Here is a 19,251-nt window from a genome sequence, read left to right as displayed (position 1 = left end):
TTTTGGTAGATGTACTAAGCTGTGTAAGCTGGCTTGTTGCCTCCTCTAAATCATTCCCTCACCCTTTTCCGCCTTTATGACTTAGGCTGATGGTAAATACAAGGGAGTGAAGATGTGCCAGAGTAGAGTGCTGTTCCATATGGGGTCTGAAAACTGTGGAAGAAGACAAGGCTGAGGGAACGATCAGTTAGTTTACTAGGACAAGTGTACAGTAAGTGGACCAGAAAAAAACATCACACTATCTTACATTTTTAGAAGAAAAACAGTCCTTAAGTTTCCAGGATGGTTTTATTAAAGCCCCATGCTGTGTAAACGTACAAGTGGTGAGAAAAGCATTAACTTCAGACGCGCACGAACCGGCACTCTCTAAAATGCCGTCACACAAGTTTTCGTTTACTTAGAAAAATACCCACTAAAACAATCACAGGGTTTTTTTAAAGATTTAAAAAAAATGTATTGGCCAGAACAAAGTCCAAGAGAATAAACAAGATTCTGAATTGTATGTCAAAAAAACTGTACAAGGTTGTACATAAAACTAGCTTACAAAAGCCTTGAGTATAGTAAGAATACTGAATTAAGATTTCCAAAGTTCCATTTACCAATATCTATTAATAAAATCCTTATGAAATAATTGACTTAGAAAAAGTGAAATGCTCATGATTTCAAAGTGTATAGAAAATAGTAAATACCACTTTCTGAAATAAAGTGTACTCACACGTAGTCTAAAATCAAGATTTCTGTCATTCATTTAAACTTCGCATGTATTGCCATAATGGCTTGAGCATAAAATTTCTCCTGCGTTAATAATGTTTTCAAAACCAGATTTCAAACCATTTCAGTTTCATTTTTGATCTTTTCAATTGTAGTCAGTTTCAAAATCAATTTTGGGGGGTAAATCATATCATTTTTTTATGTGTGTTTTGCCTTAATACTAAAATTTAATTACTATACTAGAATTTAGAAATTTGGTTCCTTTCTCACATCTTTTAGAAATTAACATTCCATAAGCATTAACAATAGAGTGACAACTAAATATTTTCGATGAATTTTCTTGGGTCTGTGACTAATTCTTTGCTTTGGAGAAATGACTCTTAAAATCAAGAAGTTAGTATGGAAGAAATCAGCTTACTGAATTGAATCATCAAGCCAGCTGGCAGCTTTAAGGCTTGTACATCAGCATATTAGAAACACTTTGTATTCCTATTCTTTTCCCCCCTTTTTGTGAGAAACAAGAGGCTCTGCACCTACAGACTTTCTGTATTTTAGTTGGGACAGTACAGAAGTAGTGCTTGCAAAACCCTATTCCAAGCTCTTAGAAGGACTGCAGTGTTATAACTAGTCTTCTCATTGGATATTATAAAGTTTCAGATTGACAAACAGAAGAAACAGACCTGTTTTCAAAATGGGAATGAAATGACTCGCTGACTACTATAAATCCACGTGGCCACGGGCTGCAGAAGGGCTCACGGGTTGGCCTTGGGAAGACACACAGAGATAACTCATTGTAAACACCGCTGACTGATAATACTATTCTGGAAGTGATTAACTTCAGAATTTCTAACTTATGCTACATTTTATTCTGAGATGTGTACTTGCTTGTTCCTGTTTATGTAAAGGACATTAGACTTCCTTTTTCCCCCCAAGAAATCAGTACTTTCTAGTAATAACATTGATTTTTAGGGTAAAGTGAGGCCATGTGCACACGGCTAAAGGATGGATGCAGTCCTTTCACTCTCCCTGTCGCTCACCCTCAGAGGTTCAGAATCGGAACGGGCAGGTTCTTTTTTTATCCCTTCCTACAATCAGTGCCAGTCAAAGAAAGTCAGAGGGGAAGACTGAGACTGAAGTAACACTTTTGTTGACTAGCAGACTTTGCTTCAATGTCTTTTGGTCTCATGAGTTGCCATGGTTACTAAGATAAAACAAACAAAATAGAAGCTGTATTTTTGATAGTGATAATGTACAGACTTGGGATGCTGCTAGAGTTATTCTGTGTGGTCTGCAGCCAGAAGTTGCCCTGGAACTCCCTTGTGCAGGCCAGACAGTCACGCCGAGCATCATGGACCAAGTCACACTGTAAGTTGTAACACAGGACCTGAAAACTTCACCGCTTAAAAAAGGCCCCGTGCTTCTCCAATTCATTGCATTTTTCAATACCAGCTCCTAAATATCATGAAGTCGTACTGAAAAGTAAGGTACACAAAAATAATCACATCGCGCCCAATTTGGTCTTAATGTAAGACATCGGAACACGTCTCTAACAGCAGTGAGTCCTTCACAATCAAGGCCTGGCTTAGAGTTTAAACAATTGGATGAAATGTGAACAGAAAGATTGTCTGTTTCCCAACACCTGCGGTTTTGCTCCCGGCCTCTCTGCCTTTCTGAGTTGTGTTATCATCAGGGGTAATCGTCACACTGGTACATTTTCCTAAAGCTGCATGACTGCTTCTCCTTTCTGCGAGAGTCTGCAAAGTTTAAATGTGAGTGACAGAACGTAGACTAGCTTCTGAACGTGCTTGTTTTGTTTTGTTTTGAAAGAACAAAAGCTGCTGTCAGTGGTGCTTTAAGAAAGATTAAGAAAGTAACTCCTGAAAATGACTTCCCGTATTGCCAGAAGAATTTCAGTGCTTTTTAGCAAAACACTTGCATATAATACCTTAAATCTCATCACGTGTATGCACCAGGAAAGAATTCCAAACTCCGTGGAGACCCCCATGGGAAATACTGGGGAAGCAATACAAATAGAATATAAAAAACAAAACACTATTAAGTTTGCATATCTGATGTCAAGATGCTGAGGTAATATTGACAGCTTAAAAAAAAACCCACCATTCTTTGCCTCTGTTATTGCTGCAGAAAACATTAATACTGATTGAGTTACCTTACTACATCAAGTGGGAGGGGGGACTTCATGAACATGTACGTGGAGAGGGAAAATGTGGACAGCCAGTGAAAGAATGTAGGTAGGTGGAAAAGCACAGAACTACACCGACGGTATCATCCTCCTATCTGGAGTGAGGGAGGCAGTCCAACCCCAGCGGGGTGTGTGACTTCAGCCTTTTCATGGTTTCCCCTGCATGAATTTTTTTTACATTGTTACCACCCACTCAGATTCTGTTTCCAAGTGAATCCTTAAAAATAAAACTCACAAGTTCTTAATAAATAGTTGCAGTTCCCCCTGAAGACGCTGGGTAAAGTGCAGAGAGAAGCACCACAGAAGCCCTCTTGCTGGCTGGTATGGCTTTGCCTAAATTCGGATTTGATAGCCCACTTCATTCAGAGTGCTGAGGTCAGCCCCCTTCTTCTCAGGCAGAGCAGGCCTGCAGGTAAAAGGCAGGTGGTGGGCAGAGGGGATGGGATGGAGAAAGAAATTCAGTATTTTCAGGGGCCGCCTTGACTCAGTTCTCCTAACCCTGTGATGTTTGCTCCCACCCCAGCCACCCGCCACAGCTCCCAACTCTGCCTCTTGTTCCACAGTCCACCTTTTACAGGTTTTCGGGAACATTTTAACAGGCTTTTTTCAATCCGGAGTTCATACAAATGTATGGGTTGCTGAATGAGTTCAACTTTCAGCCTGAATTTGGTCACACTAACTTGTGACCCTTGCAGGGGGCTAACGTGTCACATGCACTACAGTCGAACTAAAAATCTGAGCCAAATTCCCCTGAAACCTTGGCTTCCCGGTGTGGGGCCCAGGGGGAAGCCAGCAGCTGTGAGCCATCTCAGGTGGTTCAGCGTCTCACCTGGAGAGGCTCAGCTGTCAGAGAGACGGTCACGACTCCAGATGTGACTGTCCATATCGGGGGAACCTCGGACAGCACATCGGAAGAGGCATGCCACCGTGCAAAATCATTCAGTGGCAAAACCTCTCTGTGCCCTAAATATGTTTCCTAAGGTACTTTCCAGTATACAGCTACACCTAAGCATTTATGTGTCTTCCCCTCCTCCGAGTGGCCCACTTTGAGAAAATTTAGTAATGAAAAACTCACTTTTTCAGAGATTAAGATTGAAGTGCTCATAGGTAATCCTTGCTTTAGAAAAGGATTAAATGGGAGACATTTCCTGTAGCAATTAAAATATGATTTCCACGTTCCCTCTCCTACCGTTGTATTTCTTACCCCAATATGAGTTACATTTGTTTTTAGCTGATGTTCTTAAGGCCCTGTGTCTGACAGAGCCTATACGCTGCCCCTCATCATCCACTCTCCCCTTCTTCCTTAGTAAGGACACCCCTGATTTCTAGCTGGGCACAGAGCTGCCTGGACTACAAGCCCCATTTCACAGCCTCCCTGAAGCTGGGCACGGGCTTGGACTAAGTTGTAGCCAGTGAGACGGAAGTGGAAGTGTGTGGCTGTCAGTTACCGGGACACCTGTGCAGAGGACAACTGGCATGTGCCCTTCCATCTCTCTCTTTCCCGCCTTCCTGGGGGAGGTGACAGCTGGGGCGGGGTCCTCCCGCTGGCACACTGCAGGGGCAGAGAGCAGTCAAGCCCCCACCACCACCTCTGCCGAGCTGCCTTCGCATTATGGTGAATCACAGGTAAGCCACAGCTGCAACCTCACCTTCCCCACAGCCAAGGCCAGTCCTAACTAGTACCATTTCCCTCCTTGAATTCGCTAATCCATTGGTAAGTCAGACACTGGGCTAGGGACAGCAGGTGTCGGGTAGGCCTGAGGAAGGTTAGTGGGTGGAGTAAGGAGAACGCGTTTCTAGCAAGTTCGCTGTAATTCCACTCAGGAATTAGGGTGCTGCCACACCCTGAGTGAAGTCCAGAGACTCACCTCAGAGAGCCGGTCTCTTCCCTGGAACCCCATGTAGGATGCAAGATCTCCCACTGTCTGAAGATTAAGCAATTCCTCGTGCTTAACGGGAAGCCCTGGGCCATGGTCCCTGCAGCATCCACCAGTGAGCCCACCCAGGGCTGGGAATTTGCGCACCTGCCTTCTCCCTGGCCTGCTAGCTTCCTCCCACCAGGCCGGCCTCTCCTGAAACTCTGCAGGGGCTGCCCTTCATAGACGGAAATACTACTCAAGACACTAGCTTACTGTTGTTGCTCAGGTGTGAAGATAAATCTGCACTGCCCTGTTTGCTCTCCCTCGGGCCTGTGGCTAACAGTACATGCTGGGAAGTCGGCAGGACCGGCCACAGGGTGGGTCCCACTCAGCCCTCTAATGGGGGCTTCCTCAGGGTCGTAGCAGCAACCAGCCACAGGATGCCACCTCCTCAAAAGGCAGTTTTGGCCACTCACCTGGCTGACTCACTTTGGAGCCCCTCAGCCTCGGGGGAACAGAATTTCCACCCCCTTTTTTATGGTTTGTGCGCCCCTAAAACACCGCCCCTTGCCTTTCCTCCTTTTCTGCCGTTGGCACCCTTGAGAGCAAATGCACTTCGTTTGGTGTCTTCGGCCACCTTTTTCTAAGCCGTTCCTGAGCACCACCCCCAGGTCCCCCACACCTTCCAGATGCCAAGACATCACCACCATAACATAACTTCGGTATTTTAGGCTTTGCTGTGTGCCAGGCATTGCTCTAGGAGGGTTACATGGGTTAATTAATTCTCACCATAGCCTTATGGGGTTGACACTGTTTCTACACACTTAACAGAGGAGAAACAGGCACCAGAAGTTAGGGAACTGGCTCAAAGCAAAGTCACGTGGCCTGCAAGTGGTAGAGCCAGAGGCTGGCCCCAGACTCCAGAGCCCATGTCTTCAACCATCTGCAAACGGCCCCGTCCTCCTCCCGCACCCCGCACAAAGCACCTCCCCATCACCTGAGCATGACACCATGGCCACTCCTGTCTCCACACCTTGGCTATGGAATGCCCTGTCGCATGTCCTCTGTCTTCCCTTCGAGGTCCAACCCAAATGCCCCTTCTCCCACGAACAGTTTTCTGACTTCCTACGGCATTTCCTTCTGCACATCTGTTCAAGAACCCTGCAGGCTCATAAACCTTGGGCCTGCCTTGGAGCCAGTGACCAACCTGAGAGCAGGATCAAGTAAATTCTTCTTTGAATCCCCACGGCTGAATACCCTGAAACTCTCAACAAACTTTGGTCGAGTTCTCACTAACATGCAAATGGCTGATATGTTACCTTTATTGGGGGATATTTTTATTTTAACAGAGACGAAGTCCTAAGCCAGGAAGTCAAGTCACCGTGACAACATTCTAAGAATTAATGAGTAGGAAGAAAATTGTCTTTTCCCGTATGGGAGAGGCTCTGCCTTACCCCTGAAAGCCCCTTGGGGAGCGCGCCTGCTCAGAAAGCTCGACGTGGCCCTGCAGTGGCCATGGTGTGAGGGCTTCCAAAGGGAAGAGACTACGTTGTCTCTTTCCTCTGTGTTCTCATCTCTCCTCCCTCCCCACAGGTACCCAGAACCTAGTGGGGGGTGGGAGGAGGCTGATACTGGCAGGAAATGCATTAAAATGAGATTCCTGGTGAACCGCCTGGAAGATGAAACCCTTCTCCTCCCCAGCCACACTAGCTGCCATTCCTCGGCCTGGCGAGGGGCAGAAGTGGGTTACCACAGCATGCCACCTGCCTGTGCGCCCGGCCAGAAACACTGCTCAGTCCTCGCCAGCTCCTCTCACGAGCAGAGCTGGGTGCGCTGTCGTGCCGGGAGAGGCCTCTTCCAAGGGCTCCCCTGGCTGGAATTAGAATATTGCGAGGGGGGTTATTTTTAAGAAACACGAGCACCAGGATGGTGGGTGACTCAGCCGGGTCTGCTCTTGCCCAGAACCTCTCATCAGATCCACAGCTATTATTTTAGACTGAATAATGTATTTCTCCAAACCCCTCCCCAGTCCAAACAAGGGAAAGAAATCAACCGATTTTCCTTCTGAAAGGTTCTCGGGCCACCTTCTGTTTTACGAGAAGAGGGGTCGGGGACTATAGATTTTCTCGGCGCACATTGTGGAAGGACAGAGGGGACACACGAGTGGGCGGTCCCAGCAGCACCTATTGTCATGTCAGCGTATCCAGGGAGAACTGGGGTGCCTGGTCCCGAGTCGACCCTGACCCCCAGCCTCGGGCTGCAGTCTGGGGTCAGGAGGAGGCAGGTCAGGGAGGAGGTATGGGGTCCACAGAGAAGGAAATACAAGGTATTTCCTGCTGCCTGAGCCCTGACAGCTGGGGCAGAGTGCACCATCTCCTACGTGTGGCACGTCCAGGCTGTCACACGCCCTGAGGCGGCCTCGGTGCCCACGGGGAAGAGCTTCTGCTGGATGGGATGCTGATGTCAGGGAAGCCACAGGAAGCCTCAGAACCAGAAAGTAACAGCAGCATGGTGGGGACCCACTGGGGATAACGGTATACTCTTGAACACACTAGTTGGCGTGTGCCTGTGTGAGGCTGGGTCTGGGACAAGACACAGTAGAGGGAAGTAAAGCCTCTAGGGTTCCCCCTACCTGCTCAGTCCCTCTTCTGGACCTCTGACTAAGGGACTAAAGGCTGTGTCAGGGCCTCTTGTCCCCTCACCTCTCAGCACCTGCCACCCCTCTGCCAGGCTGCCAGGAGGGCGAGTCAGAGGGCCCGAGTGGCAGCAGGGGAGCAAGGCTCCTGAGACCTGCTTGCTACTTACTTGTTCACAAGAATTTATTTAGCAGCGCTTTGTGCCAAGAACCTTCTTGGTCTTGGGGTTACCTAGACCAATAGCACTTCCTGCTCTCAGTGGAGCTAATATCCATTCCCTTTCTCCTGATGCAAACTTACCTCCGGCTTGTCCCCTTCAAGTGTGAGACACTTTCAGGGACATAGCCATCTCTCCACTCAGGGCTGCCCGAAGGGGATGCACAGGCCACCCGTCAGTCCACCTATGCTTCTTGCTCCTGTCTCCCCTGAGGTCACAACCCCTTAGGGTGGGGGGTGCACATGCCCATGCGCTCACACACACTCACCCTCACACTCAGACATGCATTGGCTGGCTTCTTTGTGGCCTCAGCATTCTAGGAGGGGACACATGACAAAGGTGCAACTCTAACCTTAACCTTAACCTTAGTCTGTTAAGGATGTGGATCAGATTAAGTCAGGGTCGTGATGGCCCAGCATTTAACTGGAGACCCCGGGCCCCCCTCTCTTGTCTAGTCTCGCAGGGATCAGGTCAGGCCAGGCCCCGATGTAGGCCTCCTCTGGAGGAACGCTGGGATGGGGGACCGGTTCCTTCACACCTGCCACCCTCATTCAAGGCCAGTGCTCCTCACTCACATTCCTTACTTCCCAGGCCCACAGCCACCACAGCGGGCAGCTGACCGGACAGACAGCTGGAGCTGCTCTGTCAACGGGCCTCAGCCAAGGCAGAGCTGGCTCTGAAGAGACTCTCCAGCCCTTTGCCCTTTCCTTCAAGCCTTCTCCAGGCAGGAGGCTCTGGCCAGAGACCAAGAGCCGTAGGCTCTTGAGATTCCAGGGCTCAGTTTCCAGGCTCTCCTTTCTGTGACAGAGATCCCCTCTAGGAGCCCAAACCCTGTCTGGCTATGGACAGTAGTCAGCTCTGGAGATCCCTGGGCTCACTCCCTCTGCCTAAGGCAGTCTCCCCTGATAAGGCCATCAAGCCATCCTGATTTTTCCACATATCCCCGAGGACCCTGGACCACATGAAATCCCACAGGGAGCTAAGCCGGGCAATCCTCAGAGTTGGTAACTACCTTCTCTGGGCTTCTGGAAAGAAACCTCACATCATCTTGGAGGTTTTACTTTCTCGTCCATAGCCTTTCTAGTCAGTCTCTCTCTCTCTTTGTTCCCCTCTGCCTTCCATGCTAAAGAAGTTTTCTCTTTCCCTCCCTTGGGGATATTTTCCCTTTTGGGATTTAAAGAGAATGACTTCTTGGGCACCATTCAACACATTGTCCATGTGATTAGACCATGGAAACAAGCTGATTCTCCATGACTTCATTAAACAGCACCAGACTTGGCCCTCAGTCAACCAGATGCCTGGAGACATCTTCTCGATCCCTCAGGACGGGACAGAGCAGGAGCTCCATGGTCCAGCGCCTGGCTGGGCAGTGAAAGGGGACCTTATCTCAAAGTGGGGCTTATTGACCTCTGCAGCCCTGAGGGTCTCCAGCGGGCGGGCAAGGCCCACCTGAGCCATGACCCGCCAGAGACTGTGACACTGTGACTTCTAGTAGGAAATATGCAGTCTGATCTTCATCCCCGTTTCCTGCCCGGAGCCCCTAAAACCCTTGGAATTTCCTGAGTGATTAGAGCACTGGACACATCTTATGTAGCAACGCGGTGACTCTGGGTGGGCTCCTGGGTGGGCGACAGTCCTCAGAAAGGCCAAGCCGTGATTAGAAGCTTGGAATTTTCAGCCCCACCCCTCATCCTCTGAGAAGAGGTAAGGACTGAAAATGGAGTTAACGATCAATCGTGCCTCCTACAAAAATCCCCAAAGCACGGGGGTCCGAGAGCTTCTGGGTTGGCGAACAACATCTACATCAGGACAGCGACACACCCAACTCCACGGGGACAGAACCTCCTACACTTGCGACCTCTCACCCTCTTCTCCTGGCTGGTCATCTGCATCCTGCATCATACCCTTTAATAAACTGGTAGACATGTGTTCTCTGAGTTCTGTGGGCCACTCTAGCCAATTAACTGAAGCTGAGCAGGGGTCATGGGCACCTCTGAACAACAGCCGATGGGTCAGAAGCACCAGTGACAATGTGAGCTTTCAACTGGCATCTGCGGTGTGTGTGCTGGGGGAGGCGGTCTTGCAGGACTGAGGCCTTGGCCTGTGGGATCCGACACTATCTCCTGGCAGATGGTGTCAGCATTGAGTTCAACTGTGGGACACCCAGCTGGTGTCACAGGGAATGGCTTGGTGTGGGGAAGACCACACATCGGGTCACCAGCAGTGTCAGAAACCAAGTGCCCTGAGCCAGCAGAGGAGGAGACACACAGGAGGGAAACAGCAGGAAAGTACTGTGGGGTCTGTCCCCCAACAAAAGGAAATAAACTGGGTTTTTTCCCTACAGCGCTAGATGACAAAGAAGGCACATCAATGAGGAAGAAAAAGAGAGGAAAAGAATTATGAAGAGCAAAGAGGAGTGGAGGAGGGACCGAGGAAAAGGGAGCCAGACCTGGGAGAGAAGACAGGTCCTCATGCGCCTTCAGGGACCCTTGCCCCAATTCAGAGGACTGTTCCACGTGGTCACTCCAACTGGCATGAGCCGCTGTCGTGCTAAACTAACACAGGCAGTCCAGCCAGAGCCACTGTCCCCTCACCCCGACTCTCCCAGGTTAACGTCACAGGCAGCAGGCGTAGGGCCGTGCACTGTCAAGGTTGGAAAGGACCCCAAAGAACATTCAGGGTTCTCAGTGGGGGCGCTGCTGCATTTTAGGTGGACTCGTTCTTCACTGGGGAGGATGGTCTGAGCTCTGTAGGACATTTACCGTCCCCGGTACCCCAGGGCCCTGGTGGGGAGCACCCTCTTCTCTTCCCCTCCTACCACACTTCTAACCCTTCTCCCCCAGAGGGTGCCCTGGCCCCTGTTGAGAACCACTGTGGACGCCCCTCGATGAAGGAAGAGCTGCAAGGGGACCGAGGCCTCGAATTGTGAAGACGGATGTTAAGTGAGTTCACAGAAGACCTTTAAAACAAGGATCCCAACCTCCACCTCCCCATCTCATTAAGAACCACAGGAAACAACTGGCCTGTTCTGCGTGGAAGGTGCTTTAAAGGCTCCTCGGGGAGCACAGTGTGAGACAGGACTTGTGGGTAGAGAGTGGGGGACTCCATTTCCCTCGAGGCTTTGTCTCAGCTGACGCTACTGAAGCCATTGCTGCGTGCCCTCCCACTCAGCTGACTCCTGTGTCAACCCAGTGACACCGATCCTCCCTTCCAGGAGGATTATTCAGACAAGTGCAAAAACGGAGAGGAATGTAGGGCTGGAAGTAGCTCCAGCTGCAGCAGGGAGGAAGGGCGAGATGGAAAGCCGCTAAAATTACCCACACGCACATGGGCTGGGACCCCACAGCTGAGGGGCCTCTTGCCTGTTACGGCATTTTCCATGCTCTGGGCCAACACATTTAGAAATGACTTGGTGGCCTTATGTCATGCGGCAATAATAACTCAGGGACAGTCACCAAAGCCTACTAAGTCCTAACCAGTCTACAGTAGAGCTCCCAGAGCTGGCAGAGTTATTGAGTCAGAACCAAATTTGTCACTGTCTCGTCTCCTCGCCCAAAGCGAGATCACCTGGAGGAAAGCCTGCTGGGTGAAGGCCCTGAGTAGAAGCTGCTTTTCTCCACACCCACCTCTAGGAACCAGGGTGTTCAGCGTTCTAGTGTGTGGCCATGGCAGAAGCAGGGGTGAGGCTTGGCCTGGGGGAAAAGTGAGGACCAGCTTCCTCTGTCTGGCCCCCAGGAGAATGAGCAGTTGGGCTCCTCCCAGAGGTACTTCAGTGGGGCCCAACCATGGGGGCCAGGCCAGGGCCCCACACTCTAGCTTTACCTAAGCAATCCTGTTATCTAGAAGTCCAGGCGGGACTAGCCTCATCTGCCCCTCATCTTGACCTTCTGTTATTTGTTAAGGCCGACCTATGACCCCCATCCGCTTTCCCACTCTGACTGATGAAACGCTGGGTCTCCAAGCGTGATCCCTGGACCAGCCCCATCAGCATCACCTGGGAACTTGTCAGGACAGCACGTTCTCAGGCGCCACCCAGATCTGCCGAATCAGAAACATGGGGAGGCTTCGGGCGGTGTTTTCACAAGCCCTGTGGGCAATTCTCTGCTTGCTCAAGTTTGAGGCCAGGGCTGTAGGACCCTTTTCTCTATCCTCCGCCCTTTCTTCACCGGACCCTGACAACCCGCCCTCTCTTCCTCACTCCCACCGGGTGACTCAGCCCCCCTTACCGGCAGGATAGTCCACCTGCTTCTACCTCCTCATCTACCTCAGACCCTCATTTCCCTGCTCCCTTGACTCCGACCCTCTCAGCTGTCCTCTGTGGGTACCCATGTGCCCTTCACCCGCCTGCTCCAGCCTCACTCTCTGACTGTTCCTTTCCAGTCCCCTGTTCGGATTTTCCTCTCTGGCCTGCTCAGGGCCTTGCCATCCCTTCTTTCTTTCCTCAAACACTTGTCCAGGCATCATTTCAACTGTCACTTCCAAGTAGATAGTTCTGATATCATTATCTCTGTTCCCCAGCTTCCTCAGACTCCAGACCTGCAGCTTCTAGGACACTCCTCCTGGAGGCCTAAGAAGCACCTCAAATTCCACAGTCCAAACTCAGAGGCACCTTCTTCCTCCACTTTCCTCAAACCACCACCGCCACCTAGCTTGTCACCCTGACTGTTGTCTGCTCAGCCGCTTTCTAAGACCTTATTGACTTTACCGCCCCCGGTCCCCCAAGGTAACTTCTTCTGGCTATAAACTTAACATGCCATGCACTGCAAAGTCCTTATGGGTCCAAGTAAAATGGATCCAACAGGAATCGCCTTCAAAGCCAACAGCTGCCATTCACTCTGTGCCTAAATCCACCAGGTGGACTGCTCTGGACCTGAGCCAGAGGGCAGAGCAGGCTTTGTGGACTGCTCGACATTTGCTGAAGATTAGGAGCTCCTAAGGGAAGGCCTCAGCCCTCTCTGGGCAGAAAGGATAATAAATCAGACTAGAAGGCCCTCTCCCTGCTTCATGAGCAATCCGATTCCTATTTCTGGGTCACTCGCTCTATGTTAAGTGACCCTCTGGGGAGGGTTTACATGTTCATAGTCCTCCGAGACAACTGCTACTTTGTTAGTGAAAACAATGAATGGATGTTTGAATCAGAAAGGAGACCTAGGGTTATGGTCAGGGTCAAGGGTCAATAGTGATGGTCAGCATCAGGGGCAGGATTAGGGTCAGAGGCCATGGGAGAGAGGTTTAAAGCCATCCTGCTCCCTAAATGGACACACTTCTGCTGAAACCATCCTGGTCTCCAGCTTCCCTTGCTATAGGACCACCCAACTCTCCCACTTCGTCATTTCCCTCCTTTCAAATCCTGGACTCCGGTCACGTCAGCCAAGACCATCCTGGCTATAGATGGAGAACCCTGGGACCGGCAGTGGGAAGTGGAATGGAGGCAATCAGACACCCTTCCTTGGCGCTGACAATACTTTGTCCTGTCCTGTTCTTCCGAAGACAGAACCACACCTCCCTCCCCCACCTCCTTCCCAGAGCCCGGAGAGCGGAGTCCTGGCCCTGTTCCACCACTGACAGCTACAGACTCAGTTCGAGTAACAAACTGGTTTTGTGTTCTGGTTTCTTCACTGAAGAATGTGAATTGTAAACGTCAGCCTGCTTACTCTACTGCATTGACGTAATAGTAATAACATGCGTGGGTAAAAGCAGTTCATCATTAACTAATGGTTCCCATGACACCTTCTAACTTGCTCCTGACAACACCTGGCGAGATAGGCAGGGAAAGCACTTTTATCCCTCAGTTGGATGAGGAAATGAAGGCTCCGGAAAGATTTGCCCAGGCCACAGGCTGATGTGCAGCAGAGCAAGGGCTCACCCTGGCGTTCCACGTACTGTGCCACAGGGTCCCAGCACAGTGAGAACCTCCTGGGATACAGCATGCCACTGTTACTAATAAAAGCATTATTTTTTCCCAGGGTAATCATGGCCCAAATAGTCTAGGCATCCTCGGCACCTCCGACCTGTCATTTCCGCAGTGAAACATTTTGACCTAAGAAGCAGGAGTGGAATCACTAGCCTCAGAGCTAAAGCAAGGGAGAGCAGAGTCAGTTGAGGTAGAGGGTGAGCCTGTGGGTGTTTCTGATGCTACCACCCACAGAGGCCAGCCATACTTTCTGCTGGGTACAGAGGGCTACGAGGTTTTAGGAAAGTTCATCAATTCCAACAATCCCATTGGGGGAGAGGGGTGAAGAGAACTTAAACCCAGGAAGGTGACATGCTTCAGGTCACATAGCTCCTCAGTAGCTGAGTTGGCTGCAGACCCAGCACCCTAATTCTAAGTCCAGTGTTCCTCCTATTCTGCCAGGAGTTGGGGCTATTTTCCATCTCACACAGTCCGGGGCCTAACCCTCCCACTGAGTCTACGGCTGACTGCCAGTAGAGTGAGGGTAATGGGGTGCTGTGCATGGTGGGTCCTTTTCCATAACACATGTCCCATGAATGAGGGCGGCCCTCTCAGAGATCACTGTTTGGTTCCAATGCCAAGCCCAGGACACACTTTGTCCCCTGGGCCAGGACACCCCACAGATGTGTGTGTTGGGCCTTGAGGAAATGCTACTCACGACTTGTCTCGCCTGCCGAGCCGTCTCGGGGGGCTTGCCTGTCTCCTTCGGGGGGACAAGGATTTTCCTCGGCTTCTTACTTGGGTTGGAGAGTGGGCACTTGCAGGTTTCAGGATCTGAAGGCGACATGAGGAGTTACCACACGGGTTTCTAGCAGCCCCCATTCTCGAGTCTTCCTGCAGGGCAGTCCACTCAGGGTCCCCCAGTGGGCAAGGCCCTGAGCTGGGAGACTTCCAGGAGGAGGTCAGGAGAAGGTCTGAGACACAAACATGCCTCTCTCACCCTGTGCACTGGTGAGAAGCAAAGCTACCGTGTCCCAGGGGGAACATGACTCCACTGTGCCCCCTCCCCATGGCAGCCCAGTGCCCAGGCCTCCTGGGGCTGTGCTTGATCATTCAGCGAGTTCCCCTCAGGTGAGGGCGACGTCCCATCTGCACTGCCCCAGAAGTCAGCTCGTCCTCCCTCCGCCTCTCCGTCCCCACACGCACAGAGTGGTTTCCGTGTGTCAAGAATCTCCATCCTGGGTCCCACAGAGTGGAGATGACAAGTGCCCATGTGCTAAACATGACTGAGCCTGAACTTGGGTAATCCCTCTCCCCTGTGGTCCTCGGTGTCTGCATAGGCTTTCTCTCAGTGACCCCACAAGCCCCAAAGGGACACGGACAAGCAGGCATCATGTCACATTGGAAGTGACATGGTAGAAGGAAGAAGGGCTGAGTCTAGTTAACATAAAGCCAGCACAGTGCTTGCACCTTAATTTGCTACTATGGTACCAGAGCAGAATTTTTTGCCAAGGGGCTTTGCTGCTTATCAAGCAGAGCAGAGATATGATGTGACTCTGAAATAGGCTATAAAGCCAGGTGGCCCACCCACTCGTCCTGGTTTGCCCAGGACTTTCCTGGTTTTAGTACCGAAAATCTCAGAGCCTGGGAAACCCTTTGCTTTCGGGGAAATTAGGATGATTGGCCACCCTCTTACAAAGGCAAATCAGCCCTGGCTGGTGTGGCTCAGTGGATTGAGTGCTGGCCTCTGAATGAAAGGTTTGCCGGTTCAATTCCCAGTCAGAGCACATGCCTGGGTTGCAGGCCAGGTCCCCAGTAGGGGGTGAAAGAGAGGCAATCACATATTGATGTTTCTCTCCCTCTCTTTCTCCTTCCCTTCCTCTCTCTACAAATAAATGAAACCTTTTTTAAAAAAAGGCAGAACAGGACAAAAAAGAAAAACCTAGAGCCTTAGTATAAAATGACTAACATCTTAGATTGATTTCAGAGAAGGAACTGTGGACCAAGACATTGCTTTAACTGTAACACCTAAGTTGACTTTGGCTCTGGTTTTGAAGTAGCACATATGCGAAGAAGAGACTTTTAGTTGTCCGTGTCAAATAGCAAGTGACTTATCTTTTTTGTTTTAATAGGGTGGCTACCAAGCAAGATAACCTCAAGAAACTTTTGAGCATCCCAGAAATGTGGGGCATGGGACAAGATGGGAGTGGGGAGACGGAGACAGACGGAGACAGACGGAGACAGACAGAGACAGACAGAGACAGACAGAGTTATCTTGCGTCGCACACTTGCCTTCCCAGCACCTACCTTCATCCTCATGTCCCTGGCATATTTCTCCAGCTCCTTCCTTATGTCAGCCCTCAACATCTTTGAGACATTCAGGACCAGCTGCTTCCACTCAATAGGCTGGAAGCTATGAGGTTCATGGGGGACATACAGCCCGATCTTGACCTTCTTGACTGTGTGCAGGTATTTCTTGTAGGAGTCTTCAAAGTCAAAGATAAGGTCACTCAGAGTCCGAAAGGTCAGCGGCTTGTCCATCAGCTCCGCCCTTCGGCTCATGCCCAGCGAGCCATAGCGGCCATTGCAATAGATCCCCAGCACGACATGGTGAAAGTAGTTTCCTGAGAAGTAGGTTTTAAAGCTGATGGGGAATCTCTCGATGGAAGGCTGTCCGTTGGTTAGGTAGCTTAGACCATCTGAGTCAAGGAAGAGGAAGGCGGCCTTGAAAATTCGCAGAGCTTGGACTCCCAGGAAGGGGAAGTGGCCCATGGGGTCAGAGAGTCTGTGCCTCTGCCTCTGAGCAGGCCCACACCCCATCTTTCCAGACTAGTCCTGTTTCAAGGATTCCCTCAATATCTTTGAGTACCTACTATGTGGTGCACCAAAACCAGATTAATATGGGACAAAGAGAAAAAAATTGTCATTTTCTTTAGTATTAAGTACAAAACAAAACAATAAGCAAGACTTCTGGCCAAAATGGAGGTATAGGTAGACACACTGTGCCTCCTCGCACAACCAGAAGAAGGACAACAACAAATTTAAAAATAAAAAACCAGAACAGCCAGAAAATCAAACTGTATGGAAGGCCAACAGCCAAGGAGTTACAGAAGAAACATTCATCCAGACCAGTAGGAGGGGCAGAGACAGGCAGCCAGGGGGTGAGGACCTGTGGCGAGATGGCGGCTGGAGGGCCCAGCAAAAGCGGGCGGTCCCACATTCGAGTGCGGATAAACCAGGAGGAACAACTGGGGAGTGAGACCGACGGAACCACCCAGAGTTCCAGCACAGGGAAATAAAGCCTCAAACCACTGATTGAAAACACCTGTGGGGGTCGAGGCAGCAGCGGGAGAAACTCCCAGCCTCACAGGGGAGTTCGTTGGAGAGACCCACAGGGTCCCAGAACGTACACAAGCCACCCACCTGGGAATCAGCACCGGAGGGACCCAATTTGCTTATGGGTAGCAGGTGAAGTGACTGAAAGCCCTTGGAGAGTTGAGCAAGCAGCACTATTCCCTCTCGGACCCCTCCCCCACAGACAGCGTCACAGCGCAGCATCGTGGGTTGCCCCGCCCTGGTGAACCCTAAGGTTCCGCCCCTTACTACGTAACAGGCGCGCCAAAACAAAACAAGTGGACCAAATGAAAGAACAGATCAAATCTCCAGAAAAAATACAACTAAGAGACTAAGAGATAGCCAACCTGTCAGATGCACAGTTCAAAACACTGGTAATCAGGATGCTCACAGAATTGGTGGGAATGGTCACAAAATAGAGGAAAAAGTGAAGGCTATGAAAAGTGAAATAAAGGAATATATACAGGGAGCCAACAGTGATGGAAAGGACACCAGGGCTCAAATCAATGGTTTGGAGCAGAAGGAAGAAATAAACATTCAACTAGAACAGAATGAAGGAACAAGAATTCGAAAAAGTGAGGAGAGGCTTAGGAACCTCCAGGACAACCTTAAATGTTCCAACATCCAAATCATAGGGGTGCCAGAAGGAGAAAAGGAAAAGCAAGAAATTGAAAACTTATTTGAAAACATAATGAAGAAGAACTTCCCTCATCTGGCAAAGGAAATAGACTTCCAGGAAGTCCAGGAATCTCAGAGTCCCAAGGAAGCACATACCAAGGCATATCAAAGTTACAGTACCCAAGATTAAAGAGAAGGAGAGAATCTTAAAAGCAGCAAGAGAAAAGGAGAGTTACCTACAGAGGAGTTCCCATAAGACTATCATCTGATTTCTCAAAAGAAAAAGAAGGGCCTTACAGGCAAGAAGGGGCTGGAAAGAAGTATTCAAAATCATGAAAGGCAAGGACCTACATCCAAGATTGCTCTATCCAGCAAAGCTATCATTTAGAATGGAAGGGCAGATAAAGTGCTTTCCAGGTAAGGTCAAGTTAAAGGAGTTCATCATCACCAAACCCTTATTATATGAAATGTTAAAGGGACTTACCTCAGAAAAAGATGATCAAAAATATGAACAGTAAAATGACAACAAACTCACAATTATCAACAACTAAACCTTAAAAAAAACACAAGAGAACTAAGCAAACAACTAGAACAGGAACAGAATCACAGAAATAGAGATCACACATAAGGTTATCAGCGGGGAAGGCAAAGGGGTAGAAAGGGGGTAAAGGTACAGGGAATAAGTAGCATAAATGGTAGGTACAAAATGGACAGGGGGAGGTTAAGATTGGTATGGGAAATAAAGAAGCCAAAGAACTTATACATATGACCCATGGACATGAACTCAGGGGAGGGGAATGCGGGTGGGAAGGGGTATGCAAGGCGGAGTGGAATAAAGGGGGAAAATGGGGCAACTGTAATAGCACAATCAGTAAAATATATTAAAAAAATAATAACAAGGTACTTTTCCTACCTCAATTTTCTACACGGGATGACAAGCTTTTAAAGGGGTTTTTATGCAGCCCTGACTAGTGTGGCTCAGTTAGTCGGGCATTGTCCCGCAAAGGTCACCAGTTCAATTCCTGGTCAGGGCACATGCCTGAGTTGCAGGTTTGGTCCCCGGTCAGGGTGTGTTTGAGAGGCAACTGATCGATGTTTCTCTCTCACATCGATTTTTCTCTCCCTCTTTTTCCTTCCCTTCCCCTCTCTCTAAAAATAAATAACATCTTTTTTAAAAAATAAGGTTTTCTTTATTCAATTGGAATGATGTTCTCAGACATTAACTCTGGCTGGAGTATGTGGGGCAGACCAGGAATTGAAGGCCCCTGCAACGTTCAGGGGAGAAATGGCAACCAGAATGAAGGCAGAATCAAGGGGTGCTAATCCAGGTATCCTTAAAAGAAAGGGGCCCATAGAACTCAGCCCACGGGCCTGAGGTCAGCCTTGTCCTCTGCCCTGAATTTAATCGTAGAGCGCTCCTCTCTAGAAATATGCTTTCTCCTGCTTTCTCTTCACTTCATCATGTGTGATTAACTGGCAGTGAGGAGTGAAACCACATCCTTCTGAGTCCTCTTACATGAATTCTTTCTTGCTTCCTGGGGCGAGTTCTCTGGGGCTGCCATAAGGGCATTCCTTAACTGTTTAAGTCAGTGTAACAAACACTTACTGAGTGATAGTGTTTGTTACACTATCTCCTGGCCAAACAGCCTGTTGGGCAGGGCTGTGGGGCCCTTCTCTGGACATCTGGTGGGGAGAGAGACTCAAAATGGACACAATAAGGTCAGAACAGTAATTCCTAGAAAAAAAAAAAATTAGACATA

General features: G+C 49.6%; 1 protein-coding gene across 1 annotated transcript in view; it reads right to left on the bottom strand.

Annotated features, from left to right (window-relative positions):
• Nucleotides 1–301: 301 nt before the first annotated feature.
• Nucleotides 302–19,251, bottom strand: part of VASH2 (vasohibin 2) — a 36,725-nt gene continuing 17,775 nt past the window's right edge. Inside the window, exons 7-9 of the mRNA XM_024551397.4 lie at nucleotides 15,827–16,208; nucleotides 14,238–14,353; nucleotides 302–3,320 (exon numbers count right to left, since the gene is read on the bottom strand). Of these exons, the coding sequence (XP_024407165.2) occupies nucleotides 3,248–3,320; nucleotides 14,238–14,353; nucleotides 15,827–16,208 (571 nt within the window). The 3' untranslated portion in view covers nucleotides 302–3,247. The remainder of the gene's footprint in view (nucleotides 3,321–14,237; nucleotides 14,354–15,826; nucleotides 16,209–19,251) is intronic.

This window comes from Desmodus rotundus, chromosome 12 (genome assembly GCF_022682495.2).
Source record: "Desmodus rotundus isolate HL8 chromosome 12, HLdesRot8A.1, whole genome shotgun sequence".
Lineage (NCBI taxonomy): Eukaryota > Metazoa > Chordata > Mammalia > Chiroptera > Phyllostomidae > Desmodus > Desmodus rotundus.
The sequence above is the reverse complement of the archived record's forward strand: the minus strand, read 5'-3'. Positions and strand labels throughout refer to the sequence as shown.